The sequence below is a fragment of the Pelecanus crispus genome, chromosome 15, assembly GCF_030463565.1.
Source record: "Pelecanus crispus isolate bPelCri1 chromosome 15, bPelCri1.pri, whole genome shotgun sequence".
NCBI lineage: Eukaryota > Metazoa > Chordata > Aves > Pelecaniformes > Pelecanidae > Pelecanus > Pelecanus crispus.
Window position 1 is genome coordinate 6,251,683 of NC_134657.1, and position 18,235 is coordinate 6,269,917.

Sequence of the window (18,235 nt, forward strand, 5' to 3'; positions counted from 1 at the left end):
TTTTTCTCAGAAAGCCTTCCCTGCCCTTTAAAAGAATGTGAGACAGAATGGAAATTCTGAGCTGGGCCTTTTGCTAGTCTCCCATGTTACCTGATTTTTATGATGTTGGCTCGTTGGTGAACCCCTGTTCTCTCCAACACTGTGGCAGGCATTTTAAGCCTAGGCTGTGCTGGTGCTGGAATGCCATCAGAATAGTGGGGGGCTGAACAGGGGCAGAGACTTTTCTGCTTTTGGGGCCTTTATCTACCCACCCCCTGCTATGAAAAGGGCGTCAAAGGAGGGGCTATAGCAGTGTTTCCGTGCCTTAAGCCTCAGCGAGAGCACCTTGCAGCTGAGAACTCCCAGGAGACTTCCCATCCTGCTGGCAGTCGGGCAGTGTTCCGGTGGCATGGATACTGCAGAGGGCCAGGAGGGAAACGATCCCTGTGTTCCCAGCTCTATGCTAAGGAGCTAGTTGGAAACAGGAGGATCTGTGCTGTGTGACAAGCCATTTTCCAGCTAGTGGCTAGTTAACCTGGAATTTGGGAGCTACTGCTGTAGTAGTGCTGTAAAGTGGGAGATTGTGCTAGAGCCCGAAGCTTGGCTGGGACCCAGGTGCTGGGAGCGCAGTTTGTGATTTGGGAGTGGGAAGGGAAACAAGGACCGATGGGAGTTTTGTAGCCCGTGCAGCCCCGCGCTGTCCCCTGGTAGGAGCCAGGTCTGCAGTGTCTCCCTGGGACGCACCCTTCCTTTTCCTCCAGCCTGCTGGTGTGCCTTGTGTGGGTGCCGCTCCTCCGCCTTTTGCGCTCTCCCGTGGTGGTGTACAGCTCAAGGTGGGGACTCTCCCCCTCTCCATTACACGCTGGCCGTGGATGCAGCTCTTGCTGAGGGCGCAGCTGCATTGTCTCCGGAACAGCCTTTTGAAGAGGAGAAGTGACCCCATGCCCGCGGCACATCTCGTGCTGCTGTGGCTGCGCCTGACAAGGCAAGGAGAACAGAGGCAGCCAAGTAAATCACTCCTTCTCTCTGACTGAGTGAAAAAACACCTGTAGGGCTGGAAACCCTTCCAGCGGGGAGGCAGTAACCTTCCCTTCCCCCCTCCCCAATGCTCACAGTGTGCACACCAGAGATCAAAAGAGAGCCCTATCTCAGTGGAAACAGGGCCGCGCCAGCACTGCTGTCAAACAGAGCAGAACGTTCTCGTGTCTAATATGGAAATGCGAGCGTATCAGAGGCTCGGAGCGAGGGCTGCGCTGGCAGGTCACGGAGGAAGCTTTCTCCCTGGGAGACAATTCCCCAAGTAAAACCCTCACTCCTGCAGCAACAGCATGTCTGGAGATCTGCTTCTCCGATACCTTGAGACATGAAATAAAACTGAACGATTGCAAAAAGAGAAAATCAGTAGAAGTATTCTGGTTCCTATTTGAACTGCTGAAAACTAAATCTGGTAGAAGCCTCATCATCTGGGAAGATTTGAAACTAGACTGGACTAAGTGCTGGAAAATGCACGTAGGGAACAATATTGCACTTGCCCCCTGGGGTGGGCTGATGAGCTCATATGCTGCTCCTTCTGCCATGCTCTTTTCTTTGCTATTGTAGATCATTTAAAACAAAACAAAATCTCATTGCGTCTTTGGTTGATGAAGTAGACCAGAACCGGAGCTGGACTACAGCTGAGCAGTTCAGATCCAGCCTCTGTCAGTTTGTTCCTCTCCCTTGGCGGGGGGGCATATCCATATGTTGGCTGGTTTGGCAGCTGTCCCGTTAGGCCAAATGAAGAAACAATGTTTGGCCCCGTTCTTGCTGACACCTTCGCTGCCCCCCAGACCCACGCTGCTGAATGTGGTGGCAGTGGGCACGGGCCCTCTCTGCCCTGGCAAGTGACAGCTCGGGCAGCAAAGACCCTAAAGCCTACTGACCGAGACCTGGCTTTGAAGCTGGGGTGAGAGGCTTTTGCAGCAGGCTCCTTAAGCCTTTACTGTGGTTCAGTAAAGGGAGCCTCGGCCTGTCATGGGTTTGTTGCAATAAAGCAGAGGAGATGCATGGGCTGGGTGCTCCTGCCTCGTCTGGGATTGCCTGGGGAGGACGAGCCTTATAAAAGCTTGGTGAAAAGGCGGTGCGGCAATGACACGTCCTGCAGGCTGAGCAGAAAACCTGCGTCTTCCAAGAGCCTGAATTCCCCGTGGCTGCTGCCCTGCGGTGTTGGTGGTGGGTGGGAGAGGTGGGCTCCCCGTGGCGTGGGCAAGCAGGGAGGCATGCTGGAGAGCCTGAAGGCCCGACACATGCCTGCCTGGGCTCTGCCTTCCCAGTGACCGTGCCAGAGTCCATTTCACACCTGGCGGCTGGAAGAGATTTGGCGAGATCAGTCTCCCGCATTACCCCCTGGTAATGACAAAAGCAGACAGCAAAGCTCCAGCAAAGCTGGAATTATCGCTGGCTGAGTCATGTGAAATCTTCCAAGTTTTAAGTGTGGAAATCCAGCCTTTCCCTGGACGACTCCTTCCTCTTAGCCTCCCCTTGCCACCCCCATTCTCCCTCCCCTCCTCGCACCTGAAATCTGCTCTGTGGCTGATCGGATAGAGTTTATGGTAATTAAGTGTTATTAAATCCCCTCCCCCCTCCCTTTTTCCTCTAATGACACAGCTGTGGGGAGGAAAAAAAAAAATCAAATCCATGTTTTTCTAAATCAGGTCTGTGGCATGCGGCTTTGCTCCTTAGACCTTTGGTTAAGAGCATCCGAAGGGAACCGGCACAGTTGGTGCGCTTCTGCGTTCCTGGGGGAGGTGACAGGAGCGTCAAGAGAGCGGAGGAGGATGTGGGAATCTGGCCCGCGGAGTGACTTGGCGGGAAGGGGACCCGAAAGGGAATTCTGGCCCCCACCCCCCTGCTCCTTCCACTGGTGTCTTGCAGGCTGGGTACCGGAGGCGGGGAGTGGGAGGGAGCCAGCACGGCGTGGCTGCCGTCTTGTGCAGCCTCTCTCTTTCGGGTTTGGTTTCGAAGCGTGATGCACGCAGTGCAGGGTGGGGACCCAGCTCCTGGTGCTAGCTAGCTTGAAGCAGGCCATGAACCTGTGATTTACACAGGAAGCCTGTGGTCCCCGAGATGGAGATACATGTCGCTGGGGTAGAGATGAGTGGTTGCAGATACGGCCACAAATTGCCATGCTCATTGAGAATCCTTGCTGAGCTGGGTGGCTGACCTGAGTTGGAGGGGACTGAAGTCATTTCCCTTTTGCAGAGGAAGAGTGCCCTGGGAGCCAGTGATGCAACCCTTTTTTATTGAAACTTTGTGGACCTCAGAGTCTTTATTATTATTAGCCCCCTCCTATGTTTTGGGGAGGAGCTGGCTTTGTTACGACACATGAAGGTTGCATCCCCAAAACCTGAGCCCCTGTGTGCTTGGTTGTGTGACGAGTTTGGTGGCAGACAGAACTTGCCACTAATGGCCTCCCGTTCTGGCCAAGGCAGGAGTGAACCGGTCCCTAAGCTACTGTGGCAGGGCCACGTTTTACAGGCACTCTGTCTCTTGGACTGTATTTGTTTGCCACAGGCTGTCTTTTCTGATAGCTAGCTTGGGGGCCTTTCTCTCACCTGAGAGAGATCCACAGCTCTTTTCCCAGCAAGATGTCCAGTGCCTGCGTATTCATCGCAGTGTCGATGCTGCCTGTGCTCAGAGCCACCACCTTGAATTTGGAGCCAGTCTGGCAGCAGAGTCACCTGCCATGATCCCTGAGGGACTCTGTGAAATGAGGTGGATGAAGGAGCACGAATCTGGGGCACACGGTAGGGTGGTCTTGTCATTCACTGAACGCAGCGGTGGTCTTGTGACTGCAGCACGGGGGGAGCCCTTCCCGCTCCCTCCCTTCCCTTCTGCCTGTTTAGGTTGTTACTGGGAGTTCCTCTCTGAATAATGAAAAGGTTTTGCCTGTGGGGAAGATCCAAGATAAAATAGTGTTAGAGCAGCCATCGCCAAGGCGGAGAACGGTAATTACTCTCAGTTCTGCTTACAGTAAACAGAAAGCCTCTGTGGTTTTATCTCCCTGATTGCTGGCCTGGGATCCCTACTGCCCAGGGAGCAGGCAGGGCCTTCCTCAAAGCACCTCCCTCCTGGGCTGTGCAGTCGTTCCGGGAAGATGGAGAGGTAGGCATGCTGGGTGCAGTTTTAATGGCCTCAGGGTGCTCAGCCGTATGTACAGACCTGAAACGACCTGCTTTTGTGACGTGCCTCCAAGAGCTGGGCAGGTGGAGTGTCATCGCTGTCTGTTGTGCGGCTGTCAGCATCACCTACGCTGGATGCTTGAGCGTCTCTCGTTATCGTGCCCTTGCGGGCGTTCGGAAAGGTGGGGGAGAGAGGTGCATGTCGGATCAGGTATTAGTTGAAAAAAAGAACTCACGTCCCCTAGGATGAAAGGGTGAGAACTCGGTGAACTCCTTCATCCTGCCTGTCCTCTTTGCCACCTTGGGGGTAGAGAGCTTGCTGGTAGTTTTGTGTGGTTATAATGCAATACTTGTTGCTGGAGTGCAGGGAAGTTGTTCATGACTTTTTTTTGGGTGCTGTGGCAATTGAAGCTGTAGGCTTTTCTGTATGTGTGTGCCCATGTTTGGAGGTTCAGCAAGTTGTAGGCGTGTCTTGACCGCATATAATGGTACATCTCGGAGCACAAGGACAGCTGCGTTCGGCAGCTTGGTGCATCAGGTTCAGTGGGTACACTAGAGAGTTGTGGGAAATGGTGCTGCTAACCCTCTACCCCCCTTTCTCTCTCTTTTGCGCTTTCCCTATACTTATGTGAATTTCCACTGTATTTCTCTCTGGAAAAAAGACCAAATCTTTCTGCTCTTCAGAAAACTCCCACACGCCTCTGCTTGAGGACTCGGTGACTCAGATGACCCCAGAGGAGCACTATAGACGCATGATGTCAGCACTGAACGAACATGGCACGTTTGAAGAGCAGCAGCAACAACGTCTCTACCAGTTGGCCAACAGCATGGCAGTGCCCAGCCATGGAGGTACAGGCTCTTACAAATGGGAGAAGGGGGTCGCCTTGCCATTTGGTACAAGTCTTTTAAGATGTCCCTAACCCCTACCTGCATGTAAGGAGGATTTATGGGCTGCGGTGTTGCATGTTGATCATGCAATGAATACAGGTGGTGCTAAAGGGTATCCTACAGCCTGTTTCTCCCACCATCTCTGTGGGGGCATCTACCCTCAGCCGTCTATAAATGCTAATACCTTCTGTAGCTATCGGTGGAGGCTACACAGTTGTTTACTGGAATAGATTAGCTGCAACATCACTACTGTGTATTTTGCAGTGGTGGTGAGGGGGGGCCTTTTCTTCCTTTGTTTCAAGAGTTCACGTCAATCTGAATATTCAGAATCCGTGGCGTAAGTCATATTTGTGTCATAGTGCGGAGCAAGGGGAATGAGTGTTGGTATAATGTGGCGGGGGGTGCGCGTGAGATGTAGGCAGTGCCAGCTCCTGCCATTTAGGGGTGGAATCTGAAACAGCCAGATGATGTTGCAGGATTTAGTTAAGCATTGATAGCGCTAGGTTTAGAAAGTTTGTGCAATAGTTGCTACACACAGATATAGCATAAATTGGTGTTAAAGACCTTTCACCTTAATGAGAATTAGATGTCTTATGATTTTATGGATAATTAAAATATGCAGATGAAGCTAAGTTGCAGTGAAGACAGCTTAGCAGGCCAACGCTGAAGTCCGTGGGACAGGTTCATCCATGGTATTGTCTATTGAAAGCAATTATGTTTACATCACCAAGGATTGACCTGGTCCTTCACTAGCCAAAACCAGATTTGCTGTGGAAAAGTGGGGGGAAGGGTTACTGAAAGGGGGAGAACGTCTTCCATACCCAGTGAATGCTCACTTGGTGAGGGCTTCCTCAGACTGTTGCCATAAGGACCCGGTAGGTCACAGCTTCCAGCACTGAGAAAGTGTCCCCGGACCTTCCCAGGATGGAAAGGGTCCTCTGAGGGTGAGCAGGGCACTAGGGAGAGCCGAGGGACCCCCCAACCCTTCTTTATTTAAGGCCTGTTGTGTGCACTGCACATTGTGCCTCTGTACCTGCCTGTCTGCTGTTCTGAGGCTTCAGCAGCGCAGGAGTACTTCTGCGCCAATATCTATGTTCAAGGGAAGATGCTGCCATTCTGCTCTTGAAAAGGAGGCTGGTGCTTGTGCAGTTACATTAATGGCAGGAGGGGAAAATCCAAAACCTGGTCCTGAGGGACCCTCCTCATCAACAGATACCGTTGTCCGATGCCGCTGCCTTGTCCTGGGGCTGGAGTGATGTCCTGAGGGGATAAGGGTCCTGCAGTACCAGGATCTAATGGATCCCGCGTGAATTGCAAGATCGCCCGTGGGTTTTGCCTGGGTTGTGGAGGAAGTTGGCTAAATCCCGCTCAGCTGCAGCATCCTGTGCTGTGCCTAAAGGGGGCACCAGGCAGTTACGGGTTCTGCCCTGGGAACGGCTTGGCAGAGCGCGGGAGCCCCAAGCATCCCTCCACGGGCGAAAGCATCCCCTCAAGCATCCCTCAGCCCACGGGGACGCCTCACCTTCCCTCAGCTTGGCCCAGCGTAAAGCCGTGCGTTGTGCCCCAGTCCTCTAACGCAGGAGTGAGCGGTGAGGGGAGTAACTCAGCTGTCTGGATCAGGCAAAGCCAGGGAGACGGAAGAGGTGTCGCCGTTCCAGTCTTGGAAGCGGAGGGTTGAAGCGTCACTGAAAAGCAGTGCTGTGCAAGAATCTGTAGCCCCTGTGCCGCTTCCTACCCGAGGCGTGGAGGGCTGACGCGTACCTGCCTGGGTGAACCATGGAAGGAGCGCAAGCAGCACCAGTGAAGCATCCGGCGAGAGCTGGAGGAGAATCTCCAGTCTAGAGTGTAAATCCCCAGGGCTCCTTGTTAGGTTAATGAAGAAGCGGTCTTCTTTTCCACTCTGTTTGATTTGATTGGCTTCTCTGGGGGCAAGAAGGCGATTCCTTTCGCTGCGGAGTAAGGATTTGCTTATCAGCAAAGGCATGGCGTAAACCTGTGCTGAGGCACACCGTAGGGAACATGGCACATGCTTCTGTGTGTGGTGTTCAGCTGTCCCAGACATTTACAGGGATGCAGAGCTCCTGCAAGCGTGATGCCTCAGTACGGGGCAGGGCTGGAGATTCCACACATACCCGCAGCGAACGCAAGCACGGTATGTGGGAGGACAGCATATAACATGCATCGTGCACAAAAGGGTGACACATGCAGGCATGCAAATGCTGAATATTCAACCATGACGTGCAGGTCTGTGCAGAGCGTGTTGAATACGATAGAGCACGTGCTCGGCACAAAACGTGTTACGTGTGCCGGTGTTGTAACAGACGGTCACGACAGACCACTTAACCCGGGCACCGGATGGCTGCTGGACATGCGGAACATGTCCGTCCAGGCAGCGTGTGCTGCAGAAGAGCTGGTATCGCCCCCTTCTCCCCCCATGTAATGAGTTAAAGTAGCTCATTACATTAAAAGCCTGACGTATTTTTTATGATTAAATTGTCTCATCAGCATTTGTTAGGTGAGGGGTCACACTGAGGTTTTGGGGTGGGCAGGGGGAGAAAAGGCGTCTGCACAGGCAGACTCTCTCGTGTAACGTTGACAAGACAAAACTTCGTGTATTTTGGATTGTCTCCACACCACAGGGCTCTGGTTGGGCTATAAATTATTAGTGCCAGTACAAAGCGCAGTTTATCTGCGGGCTCACACGGAGGCACCAATAACATTAATAATTTAGAAAATGTTAATAATTTAGAAATCTTTTTTTTTTAATTGCTTTTCAACCCCCCCGCCTCCTCCGCCCCCATTCTCCCAGTGGCATTCATCCCACATTCTGAATTCAGTCTGTCTCCGTGCCTGGAACCTCCATCCGCCAGCGTCCCACTGTCAATCAATCTGATTTCCCAACTGTCAGAGTGCAGGATTGTAAATAACAGCTCCTCGGGGGGGCCTGGGTGAGGGGGTAGGGGCGCAGGGGAGGGAAGGAGGGGAGAGAAAGAGGAGAGGCGAGGGCGTGCGTGTGGGGGGTTGTTGCGGTCACTCGGGATCAATGCGGCTTCTGGAGCTGGCTGCGTGCCAGACTTCTAAATTACAGGCGCTGTGGCAATAAGGAGTGACCTGGGTTTTTCAGATAATTAATTTATAAACATTGAAGGTGCACGGTCCCTGGCTCGGAGAATTCTCTAGGCTTTTTATGTGATCTGATGGGGTTTGTTGTTTCGCTATTTCTTACATACTTTCGCAGTTCAAAATTGTGTGTCGTTTTAGTGTTTGTCCCCCTCATTCGGGGGCGTGGGGACGGGGATTGCGCGTGAACGTGGCTAGAGACGTGCAGGTACCAGTGTCCTTCTTGCTGCCAGCAAAAATAACAGCTGTGTAAGCGTTTCCACCCCAACTTGCAGTCCCACCACAGGGCTGCAGCCCTGACCATCACCAAAATATTTGATGAAGTGACTGGCGAAGCTCGAGCTGGGCTGGGCACGTCTTGGGGCTCATAGGAATATGGGTGGCTGCCATTTCCAGAACCGAAGGGTGAAATTAAGGAAGGCAAGGAGATGGAAAGCGCATCGCTATCAGGGTCATGCAACACTCTTACATTAACCTAGCTTCATGAACCGGTCATGGGGAGAGGACTGATGTGCTGCTGGATGTGGAGTGCTTTGAAATCTCAACATGCAAGTTGATCCCCGACCAGGGTGTTGTTTATTAAGATAAATCTTCCTCTCCTCCTCTCCCGAGCTGTGTTTTGGTTTCCTTTTGCAGAGTGGTACACAGTGAGCGTATGAAGGTTTCCTCTAAGCGTGCATCCGCGTGCATGCGCGCGCTTCCTGTGCAGCACGTGAATGGCAGCGGAGGTTTTGTTGTGGGGTATAAGCAAGTTGCGTATCGGGTATTTTCAAATAGGTGTAGGAACTAAGGGACCCCTGATGCTTAACTGTGAGAGAGTAGCACTCTGGAAAAAGCCTCTGTCAGCGCAACTGGTACCACCAGTTACCAGTGGAACCACTGGTCCATGTCACTAGACCTTCTCGTAGGTCTGTGCAGCTGCGTTGTTCCCCGAGGAGGCAAGCGCAACAGCGAGCCGGCTGTGCTTGCATCGCCTGCTCTTCCTTGGAGTTTGCTGGGATCCCCATTAACGTGTGCTTGAGGTGTATCCGGCCACGTCTGCGTGGGCCATCACACGGCGCTTGCGTGGCCAGCTTGTCTACGCTGACACCCACCCTGGAAAGGCTGGACGTGCGCATAACCTTTCACTGCACACTCCGCCCGTGGAATGGAGCGTTCCGCGATGGTAGCGCGGCAGCGCAGGTTTAGCGAGGGCTGCCTTTCCGACCTGCAGCCGATGGTCTGATGGAGGTGGGGTGCCTAAGGCTGGAAGGGGCCCCTTTCTGTGCCCCATCCTCATCTGCTCTGTGCCCCAGCCCTGTCCTTTCCTAAACAGGCTGGTACGGACGTGCCGGGGCCAGCTGCCACCCCTTGCCTGGGTGAGGGCCGCAGCGTCCCCCAGGCTCTGGGCGCCTTTGGGGTCACCAGGCTTGGGAAAAGAGCCCTCGGGGCTTGGGAAAAGAGCCCTCGGGGCTCGGAAGCGCTGCGGCCCCCGCTGCCCGGCTGTACCTGGTAGCAGGGATGGGTGCTCCCGGGCCGAGGGGGTAGGGGCCACCCAGGGAGACGGCCCCCCCTTCCCCTGCTTTCGGCAACAGCGGGAGATGCTGGCCCGTGGGGGGGGTATTTATTTTGGGGGGGGGGGGGCGGGACACGCTGCCCCGCCGGGGGTCCCGGGTGCAGAGCGCTGCCTGCGGCCCCCCCCGGGGTCTGGGGGAGGGGGGGGCCGGGGCCGGGCTAGCCAAAATCGGCGGTGCCCAGCGAGGGGGGCCCGCGGAGCCGCTGCCGCGCCGCCCTCCGTGCTCCCCGGCGGGGGTGGCCGTGGGCAGGGGCCGGCTGCTCCCGGCCGGGAGGACGCGGCCGGGCCCGGGGCAGGTGCCGGGGAGCCGGAGGTGCCGGGGAGCGGTCGGGTCGGGGATCCGGAGGCGCCGGGGATCCGGAGGCGCCGTCCGCTGCGGGCTGCGCGCCCGCGGAGAGGAGCCGGCGGGTGGCTCGGGAAAACCTCCCGCTCCTTTTTGTCTCCCCCCATCCCTCCTTCCCTCCCGCCTTCCCTCCCTCCCGCCTTCCCTCCCTCCAACAGGAAGGCAATTAAACAGCAATCCACCCCCTCCCGTAGTTGCACAATTTCCTCCGCTGCCAAACTCCCTTGGCGGCGGAGGCGGATCCCGCTAAGAGCCCGCTCCGCCGGGTGAGTGCCCGGGGCAGGGACCGCAGGGCCGGCCGCGCTCCCCCGCTCCCGGCGCTTGACAGCTCGCCCGCACCGCGGGGCCGGGCGGGGGCAGCGAGGAGCGGGCTGTCGCCCGAGGGGCTGCGGGGGGGACGGGACGGGACGGCAGCAAGCCCCGGCAGCAGCCCCGGCAGCAGCCCTGTCGCCCGCGGGGAGCCGGGAGCATCCCCGGAGCATCCCCGGAGCATCCCTGCAGCATCCCTGCTGCCCGGGGGGCCGCGGCTGCAGGCGGGGAGCCGGGGCAGCCCCCGCGGCGGAGGGCGGGCGGGGGGTGCCTCCGGGGGTGCGGGGGCGGCGGCGGGGCCCGTGGCGGGCAGCGGCTCATCCCTTCGCTCTCCCCAGATCTCCTCCGGGCGCGGCAAGAGGCGGCGGCGGCGGCGCGCAACCCCGGCGCGATGGAAGCGCACATCCCCTCGGCCAGCAACTCTTCCAGCCAGCGGAGGAAGCAGGGCCTCCCCCAGCACAGGGACACCCACTTCCCCGAGAGGTACCGCGGGGGGCGGCTCCGCCGGGGGACGGGGAAGGGCCGGCCGCCTCTCACCCACGCCCCGGGGCGGGGTTTGCTCCCGCCGCCCCCCGGCATCGCACGGGGGTGCGGGGCGAGGGGGGGGTGCGGGTGGCGGCGAGGCGTGGGACCCCACTGGGACCGGCGTCGTGCACCCTCGGACCGGCCTGGAGAGGCGCGGGCAGGGGGGCCGGGCGGGGAGGGCGCGCTGGGTGAGGGTAGCGGTGCCCGTGGGGGTGGGCAGATGCGATTTCCCCCCCTCCCCGTAACGATGCGTTCGCGTCTCCCCAGGGCGCTGGCACCCTCGGGTGCTAGGCAGGCGCGAAAGCGTGGGGTTTCGTGCGCGCCTGCCACGCTCCGGGATGCCTGTGCGCAAAGGGAGGTGATTTGGGCTCGTGCACGTACGCCTTCGCAGCCAGGTTGGCGACTGGCTGCCTGGTGGGAACGATCCCAATCCTGCCTCGGATCTCCAGAGCAGATGCTAGACTCTAACCTGTTCTTTGGCACAGGGCAAGTTAAGACATTTAGGTTTGCATTTTATAGCACCCCCAGATAATGAGAGAGAGAACGAATGCTCTAGGATGGAATAGAAAGAGAAAAAGAATTTCTTTTTTGAGGAAGGAGGAGGCACAGCTTTCCTTTACCACTGACAGGAGTGCTGGAAAGCTGATTTCCCTCCCCCCACCTCCCTCCCAGGAAATTCTAGCTCATTTATCTTGCTCTGTGCCATAAGCCATTCCCTCCGCAATCAAGAACTTCAGAAGGATATTAAATTAAAGCTGCGTGCGTTCCTGACAAGGATAGCAGAGGCGGGAGAGGGCCTGGCAGCTGCGGGGACGCAAAGGCTCTGGGTATCACGGGACAAGCCGTGAAAGGCTCTGGTATCTAGACTTTTTTGGCTTTTATCTTGGGGTGGCGGCAGGCAGCAGGCTGCAGTATTAGTTCTGTAGTGGGTGTATGTGTTGGTTTCAGAGTCGTGTCCCCCCCATTTAAAGCCTTGGAGATCCTGTCTGCTTTTCCTTCTTTCTGATCAATGGGTTTGCAATGTTTAGGGGCCGGGCAGACCTGGTCAACCTTTCTCCTACAGGGTGTACTTTGGCTAACCCACCTAATAAAATCCAACCTAGTCCGTGCGGATTGTAGGCAGACCTGTAAGGAATGCAGAGAGAGATGAGTTTCAGTGCAGCCAGCCATCGGGAAAATTTCTCCAGCTCTGTGTGGCCTGGAGAAGCGCCAGGCCAGCCGGAGGCCTGGCTGAAAAGGCACGTACGGAAGGGTGGAGGTTGCTTACGGGGAGGTGCTGCGCATAGGAGGGGCAAGCTGAAAATGAACTAGATGTGTATCGAATCCAGAGGTACTTGCCGCTGCCAGACAGGTGTTCCAGCTAATGGAGCTGGGCTGGGCCCAGAAGCGTTAAATCGTTTGGGAAGAGGGAGTTACGGAGCAGTGTAAGCAGAGGACTGGTGGTAGGGCCAGTGTTCCTCCCCAGTTGCGGGAGGGAGAGAGGAGTTACTCACTGGCTCAGGGGACAGAGATTGAAGGCCAGGAGTTGTAACTCTGGAAAAGACCACGACTTTTCATCTTGATCCAGTTCTCCGAGTAGCCCTAGGAATAGTTGCATTGGCTTAAGTGAGAGGGAAATCCTGGCGAGGTGAGGTGGGGGAAAGGAGCGCACAGGGGCAGCCTGCCTTTGATGTTGAGAGAAGCATCTGTGGGACCTCGGATTAAGTTTGCAGGAGTCACTCTGTGTCTCAGTTTCCCTTGCTGCACGGTGACAGTGGTTCTCCTTTTGGAAGCGGGTTGTACTCAGTGTTTGGGAAGGCCTTTGAGCACCTCAGTTCAAAGAGCAGTATAACGTGGCATGTTGCGTGGAGCAAGGATATTTGCAGCCACTTGTAAAGGTCTAGTTATTTGCCTATAAGCAAGACCAGCCTGTGGCTGTGTTGGTGGGAACGAAGCAAAGAAGCTGTCTTTGTCTCTGCGATACATACTTGGTAGTCTCATTCCTGTCCAAGAGTTTGCAGACTAAACAAGGTTCATAGCACGTTATCAGCCCTGGTTTTGTTTCACCACACTGCTCCTGCCTCGGACCGTATGTACAGGACCTGCTCTAAATGCTCTGGGCAGAGTCGTTCCCCAGGGAGCTCTGAGCAACTGTGTGGAACATCACCGTGGTGGGCCTGGCTGGGCGCGTCCCGTGCTTCCTTCTTCCGCCACGCCAAGGCATGGCAGACCAGACTGCCTGTTATTTCTGCAGCCATCTGCTCCCACAGGGAGGGTGTGAGAAGGCCCTGCGTGGCCTGCCTCCTTGGCCCGGCTCTCAGGTGTGATAATCCTCAGTTAGCAGACCTGGGGAATCCTGCTGGGAAACTGGAAGCTGCAGCTACGCCCCACAGTCATGACTTGGTAGGTCTGCTTGACCTTAGTTTACGTGATCGTTACTTCTCCCCAGAGGTCCGCAGCCACCTGAGTGTCTCCGAGGGTCAGCATGTATCACTCTGCTCCCGCTCAGAAATGGCCTGGTTGGAGCTGTCACGCGCAAACTCTTTCTTGCTGTTTTGCCAAAGCACCGCGGGCATTTTTAGGTATGCCAGGAGAAGCTGTGGCCATATACTGTAGAGCAGTAAAGCTCTGTATGGGTTAATCTCTCCCTTCCATTCTCCCTGTTGCTGTTAGCCTTGGGTTTTGTACTCGGCTGCCATGGTCTTTGTCAACAGGGTAAATCAAAGCAGCCTCTGTGCACCTTTATTATGAAGGTACAGAAATTTTAAAAGGTTCAGGTAGGCCCTGACAGAGGAGAAGGCGATGGAGGAAGCTGGCTCACATACGTCGGCAAACTGTAGGTAGATTTACAGCATCTCCTTTCCCAGGAGCAGAAGTAATAACGCATGATGCAGGGGGATGTGAACTGTTTGGCATGGTGTTAAAATTCCATTTCAGCTTCCTATTGGGAGATCTGTGGGGATCAGGTCAGCTCTCAGGTGCAGCAGCTTTGTGCGCAAGAATAATTAGCCACTCCAGACTTCAGCCATTATGCCTGGCAAAGCAAGGGGGAAAAACCCATACTGGTGACCCAGTTTTATTTATCAGGGCAGTGCTGCTGTTTTTGCAAAGACTGTGCCTGCTAGCGGGAGCTGTATATACAGTTTTCCAGTTTCCAGGTGTGAAGGGGTGCGTGACGAGCCTGAGCTAGGCAACACTTGGAAAGACAGGTACGTTCAGACATTTGTCAACTAGTTAGCATCCATCTTTGCTGGTCAGAAACAGGCTGGTAGGTTTAATGATACGAAGCACAAGGCAGGCAGGAAGGTCCTGGCTCTGAAGGGGGATGATACACACATGTGTGTGCACAGACGCACTGAATATGCATTTTCTTGGACCAGGTTCCAAGGTCCTTTTAGCAGAGTAATGGTCCCTTTGCCTCTTTGTTCCAGATTCCTCATCTGTCAAAAAGAGTTAGTAAAACTGATACCTCTTGCCAGAAGTAGACTCAAGCTGCAAGCTTGAGAATCCATTTGGTTTCATGGTTTTGGTTTCCTAGATCCTTCTCTAGATTGATTCAGACTTGGATTATAGAACGCCAGGACCTAGTGGTTCGTTTGAAAAGATTGTTGAGTTCAGTGTTATAAAAAGACTTGGAAGAGGAAAGGGTACAACTAAAAGGTGTCATTGTAACTACTCCAGCCTGGAGTACTTCCCATCTCCAAACTGCTCTGTCTCCTGTAAAAGCGGCAGGTGGCTGTGCCCTGCAGAGTTGCTTGGATCCTATTCCTTGGATCCCGTCTCCAAAATTTGTTGGCAATGTACTTGGTTTTGCTGGGGTCGTTTAGCCTGGCGTGTTCTTACCCAGGGTGCTCATCTCCTGGTACATGCTGCAGAACTCGCTCCTGATTGTACTCTTGAACTGAGCAGGCTGCTTCTCACAGAGCAGGCTAGTGCACGTGAAGCCTAGGGAACACCGGCATTCAGCCCCCTTTTGGGAAAAGCTTTTATACCCTGCAAACAGAAGGCATTGCACGGGTGCTCAGACTAGGCTGGACGAGCTGCTTAACGGCGTGATCGGCGCGGTGAAACTTGTCGGCTAATGCATCAGTTCTGTGTTATCAGTGGCTAGGAGCTTGTTTACGTGCGTACAGTATATGGCATGGGGTCTGTGTGGGAGAACCTGCCTCTGTCTCACAGGAGGGGGAGAGGAAAGGTTATAGTGAGAGAAGGGGCAAGTGTTGAGGCAGATACTTTGGTAATAGCACTCAGTTGTCTCTGATACTGGAGCATTGGGGACACAATTCATCTCCCAGGACCATAGGCAATTATGGGGTGAAGGCAGGAGGAATGCCAGGGAGCAAGAAATACTGCCTGTGTGAGATGCCATCAGCATCCTGATCTGCTGGGGTCCTGGGAAGCCGAGCCCTTTGGCTAGAGTGTGCTGGGAGTGGGAGCCGCAGAATCTCAACGATGCACTCATTGCCCTTTCATTGCAGTAAGCTGACAAACGTTGTGCATCAGCCAGGGGCCTTTCTCTGTGCAAAGATGTGCCTGAAATACCCAGTAAGGATTTTTGGATTGGGTTCTTTCCATCTGCTGTTGCTACCATTTTTTTTCTTTCACCACCTAATCCCCCCCCCCCCCCGCATTGCGGAGGCTTTCCTTTTCACGCCTGTGCTCCTTGGGCACATTCTCCTGTCCTCTCTGGACACGTCCTCTCTCCTGCTCTTACCTACCCCAGCCTCGCATCCCCCTCTCTGCTCTGAATGCTGTATCCCACTTTCTCTGATTTCTGCACTGGGAGGATTCCTCACCAGATCCCAGCTGGCTGAACGTTACGCAGAGCAAAGGCCAAAGAGCTTGACCTGATTTAACTAATTTGGTTTTAGCACCAGTTTGGATTTTGAGGGAGCGATTTCCCCTGGCAGCATAAACCAGACCCTCTCTGTCTCCAGGCCTCGTTGCTGCCCTAGAAGGGCAGCGCCAGTACGTGTCTGTCTCTGCCTGGAAATCCCAAACACCATTTTTAGAAAGCTCTTTCATTTTATTTATTTTCCCTTCCTGGCACAGACAGCGTCTGCGGATGGCGAACCAGCAAGGAGCTGTGCGCTGCTTGCCTATTACCTCAGGTTTAAAGTGTCTCTTCCTATCAAATGCAAAGCAGAAGAAAGCAGAGCTTTCATGCATTCTTTTTTTTCGCCTCTTCCATCCATTCTAAATTTATTTCCATGCCTTGCCGGTTTCAATCTGCATTTCCTGACCGTCTCACATCTCCAGTCGCAGCCTGTGCTCCGAGCCTGCCTTTTGAGCTTGGAGTGAGTCAGGGGGGAGCACTGCTCTGGGCTTGGGAGGATATGATGGGGTTAAAGTGAAAGGCTTGGTTTTAACAGTATAATGTGTAACCCCATAATGACTTTAAATATTGATTATTTGAAGGCCATTAGTGCTTATTGTTAAAGAAAAGTCGATACTTTTTAAGCCTTGTGAACCATTTGTCTCCTGTTAAAGGACATATCAAATTTAGCAGCATGCAGTGCAAATCCCCTAATACCCTGCTCACAAGCCTCCAGCTGGCATACTAGGGGGAAAAAAACCAGGGGGTGGGGGAAGGAATATGCAGTAACACAGAATTGCTCTCTGCAAGGTAAGGACAAGGCTTATCAGATGTAATTGCCAAGGGCTAGATTCATATTCTCAGAGTACGGAGCGGTAATTCAGCCCTTACTCTGAGAGGTGGAAGAAGAGGAGGAAGGAAATTAACGGGGGGTTGAAGGCTGATACGTAGCTGGGAGAGGATGCAAGGATTTGAGTTTTGGTGCACGTCTGTCTAAAAGCCCAGTACCCTTTGTTAAGGTCTCTGGGGCTTTTTACTCCGGGGTTGCCAGTTCATTTCCAAGGTGGCTTGGAAGCAATTGGGTGTATCTGTACCAGGCAGCCTGGGAGGGCTTCCCAGCTCTGTGCCAGGACACGACCTGGTCCTACTCCTTCCCTCCCGTGCCAGGCTTCCATGCCAAGGATCAGGCAGATGGGCTGGAAGGGAGCAGTGGCAGGCTCCAATGGGTTCCCCGCCTGGATGGCCAGGAGGCTGGGTTTGCGGGACGACAGAAAGCATCCGTCCTGCGTGGTAACGCAGGCGGCGTGCATCACTGCTGCTCGGGGGCTCTGCGGCGTGAGCTAGGGAGCATCAGCCTACCTGCAGGGAGAACAGACCCTTGTCCCCGAATATTTATGAGCCTACCTGCAGGGAGAACAGACCCTTGTCCCCGAATATTTATGAGCATACCTGCTTGCTTTCTGAGTTCATCTGCTGCTGGGGACTGATGCTGAGCGTTAGGGCGATGGCAGGAGAGGTGCAGTGACTCCTCCTTCTTTGGCCATTATGCAGCCTCCCGTCTCCGACTTCAGGCCACAGGCTCCGTGGGTGTAACAGTGCCAGTCGCAGGACTTTTGGTCGGTCCCGTTTATCCGGCCTCACCCAGCAGCTTTGCCCTTGCGCGTGTCTGGTGGAGAGCTCCAGTGTTGCCGAGAGAAGGGCTCTGGTGTCTCTGTGTGGTCTACTGTGCCAGGCAGACATGATGACAGCATGTGTAAACGTGTCTCCCTGAATTTTCTAAACCTTTGGACTCATCCCCAGCATGTGTGGTGTGTGTAACATAAGCGGCGACTGACCTCTCACGTTCGAAGTTGCTCCCGATGCGTTTCTTGTGGCCCCTCTTACAGCTACCTGCAGCCCCGTCCGAGCACCGCAGGCTGCTGCGCTCAGCCGCGTGCGTGGCAGTGCGATCGGTCCCGCAGCAATTGCTTCGTCCTGCCGTGCCCCCTTCCCCAGCCCGGGCTGCGCAGCCACAGCACGAGCCGGTCCCTGGTCCCGACGGGCAGGGAAGCTGCACGGCTCTGATGAGAGGACGGAGGGAACGAACTGCAGGGTCTCGAGCAGATTTGAATTCCTTAGGGGTCAAAGTTAGGCCCTGTAGTGTAACATTAAAGCGTAAAAGCAGCCTCTGATTAACACTGGGCTGCCACCAAAGGGAGACCCTTTTGCTTTCCCGTGCCTGGTCCTGATCCCCATCGAACAGTATGCTTCCTGGGCACAGATTGTCTCTTCTTGGCCAAAATCAAGAAGCTCTCCGTCTTTAGCATTTCCTTCTGAGCTGTCTGCGTGCAGCCTGCGCCTGGGGCTTCTGCGCATTGTTCTTTCGTACAGGATCCCCTTTTCTGCATTTATAAAAGGCAGGGAGGGCACGGCCACTGCTTGCCTGGCCATGGAATGGTTAAAAGCGACTTGATTTCCTAAATTGCTTCTTATAAAACGAACAGCACGTCTGCCAGGCTCGTCTCCCCATGATTACAGCTAATTACGATCGAACGGACACCTCCTAGCCCCCGTCATGCCGCTTT

The 18,235-nt window shown here is 54.8% G+C and overlaps 1 protein-coding gene across 1 annotated transcript in view; it reads left to right on the plus strand.

Annotated features, from left to right (window-relative positions):
• Positions 1-18,235, plus strand: part of SAMD11 (sterile alpha motif domain containing 11) — a 125,612-nt gene that overhangs the window by 88,128 nt on the left and 19,249 nt on the right. Inside the window, exons 7-8 of the mRNA XM_075721583.1 lie at positions 4,821-4,985; positions 10,690-10,834. Coding sequence (XP_075577698.1) covers positions 4,821-4,985; positions 10,690-10,834 — 310 coding nt within the window. The remainder of the gene's footprint in view (positions 1-4,820; positions 4,986-10,689; positions 10,835-18,235) is intronic.